General features: G+C 39.6%; 1 protein-coding gene across 1 annotated transcript; it reads left to right on the top strand.

Annotated features, from left to right (window-relative positions):
* Nucleotides 1-534: 534 nt before the first annotated feature.
* Nucleotides 535-1,466, top strand: LOC111668298 (phosphatidylinositol 3,4,5-trisphosphate 5-phosphatase 2A-like; the record flags this gene model as incomplete). Its single annotated transcript, XM_023424325.2, has 3 exons — nt 535-637; nt 825-1,021; nt 1,252-1,466. Coding segments are annotated over 3 exons (462 nt in total), but the record flags the coding sequence as incomplete, so codon positions are not given.
* Nucleotides 1,467-1,630: the final 164 nt, after the last annotated feature.

Here is a 1,630-nt window from a genome sequence, read left to right as displayed (position 1 = left end):
TCTCTCTCTCTCTCTCTCTCTCTTTCTCTCTCTCTCTCTCTCTCTTTTCTAAATCTAAGAAAGCACTATCTTTCATCGGAACATGCAAATACCTACTAGCAGGCATTACAGTAGTATACACATTCATATTCAAATGGACAAGGAAATACTCTCACATTTACCTTATTTATTTGTATATTCAGAATTAGACTAAGGACACTGAGAGGGGCCAAGCTTTTTGACACAGACTCGTATACATGTGTCCTCTATGAATTCAGTTTCCACTTACTATAATGTGAGTCACATACATCTCTGCACTGCTTTTTTTCTTTAGATATTTCTATTTAGGGAAGAAAACTTGATGGAAAATATCAACGAGTGTTATCTGAGCTCACATACATCAAAATGTTTAAAGATTTAATGAAAGCACATATACAAAAAGCACATATACACACACTGATTGATAGGTAGCCATTAAGTGCTGCTGCTTAAAAACAGGGTGCCTTTTGTGGCAACTTCCACTCACTGATTTGTGTGTGTGTGTGTGTGTTTCAGAAGCGGGAGGCGTTTTGCCAGCTGCTGCAGCTGATGAAGAACAAACATTCCAACCAGGATGAGCCAGACATGATTTCCATCTTCATAGGCATCTGGAATATGGGTTAGACACACACACACATACACACATGCACACATTATCTAATATAACTTGGGTTGATAGCAGAACATACTGACCTATCATATATTGTAATGTGTTGCACTGAAAAGTAACAGTAAGTATTTCCAGGTCATGACATTAATATTTTTGATGAGAATGTAGCATTTTGATCTTTGGTCTGATTGTTTAGGCTCAGTGCCTTCGCCTAAGTCTGTGGCCTCATGGGTGTTGTGTCGCGGCCTTGGGAAGACTCTGGACGAGATGACGGTCACCATCCCTCATGACCTTTATGTGTTTGGAACCCAAGAAAACTCAGTGTGTGAGCGGGAGTGGGTGGAGTCACTGCGCTGCATGTTGAAAGAGCAGACAGAACTGGAGTATAAACCGGTGAGGAAAGCAGGCCGTCATGCTGAACGTTACATCCTTTGATTAAACTGGTGTTACTTGTGCTTGCTCACACCTACCAAATCCGTTTAAGTCACGCAGGAGGTAACAAGAAAAAGTGGAGGTGATATGTTTTAGAAGCTAAAACTGAAGATGACACAGCTATTTTTGTACAGAGTTGGTGCAGTAATTATGAGTATAGGCTCCTCACTGTCTATTGTCCTTGTTTGTAGATCGCAGTGCAGACTCTGTGGAACATTAAGATTGCTGTCTTGGTGAAACCTGAACATGAGAATCGAATCAGCCACGTGGGAATGTCCAGTGTCAAGACGGGCATCGCCAACACACTGGGTAATTACAGTGCTCAGTCTTCCCTCTTCAATCTTTTTGTTTAAGAAAAATGAATGATTGATATGATTCATTACTGCATCTCTGGATGAAAAACGTGACTTGAATTAAGAACAAAAAAAAGAACAAAAACTAGATTTTTCTTTACTGGAGATTGTCATAGTGGTGTGTCTTGACATTATCACAACAGGAGCAGAATGCTTCTATATTCTGTTTTTTTTTCTATTAATAATGGTTGTCAATTACTGTAATGTATTTAGCTTG

The sequence above is a fragment of the Seriola lalandi genome, unplaced genomic scaffold (genome assembly GCF_002814215.2).
Source record: "Seriola lalandi dorsalis isolate HSWRI2012SDOR001 ecotype SW California unplaced genomic scaffold, Sedor1 jcf7180002003992, whole genome shotgun sequence".
In the NCBI taxonomy this organism is placed as follows: domain Eukaryota; kingdom Metazoa; phylum Chordata; class Actinopteri; order Carangiformes; family Carangidae; genus Seriola; species Seriola lalandi.
Note: the sequence above shows the minus strand (reverse complement) of the source record. Positions and strands in the feature narration are given on the sequence as shown.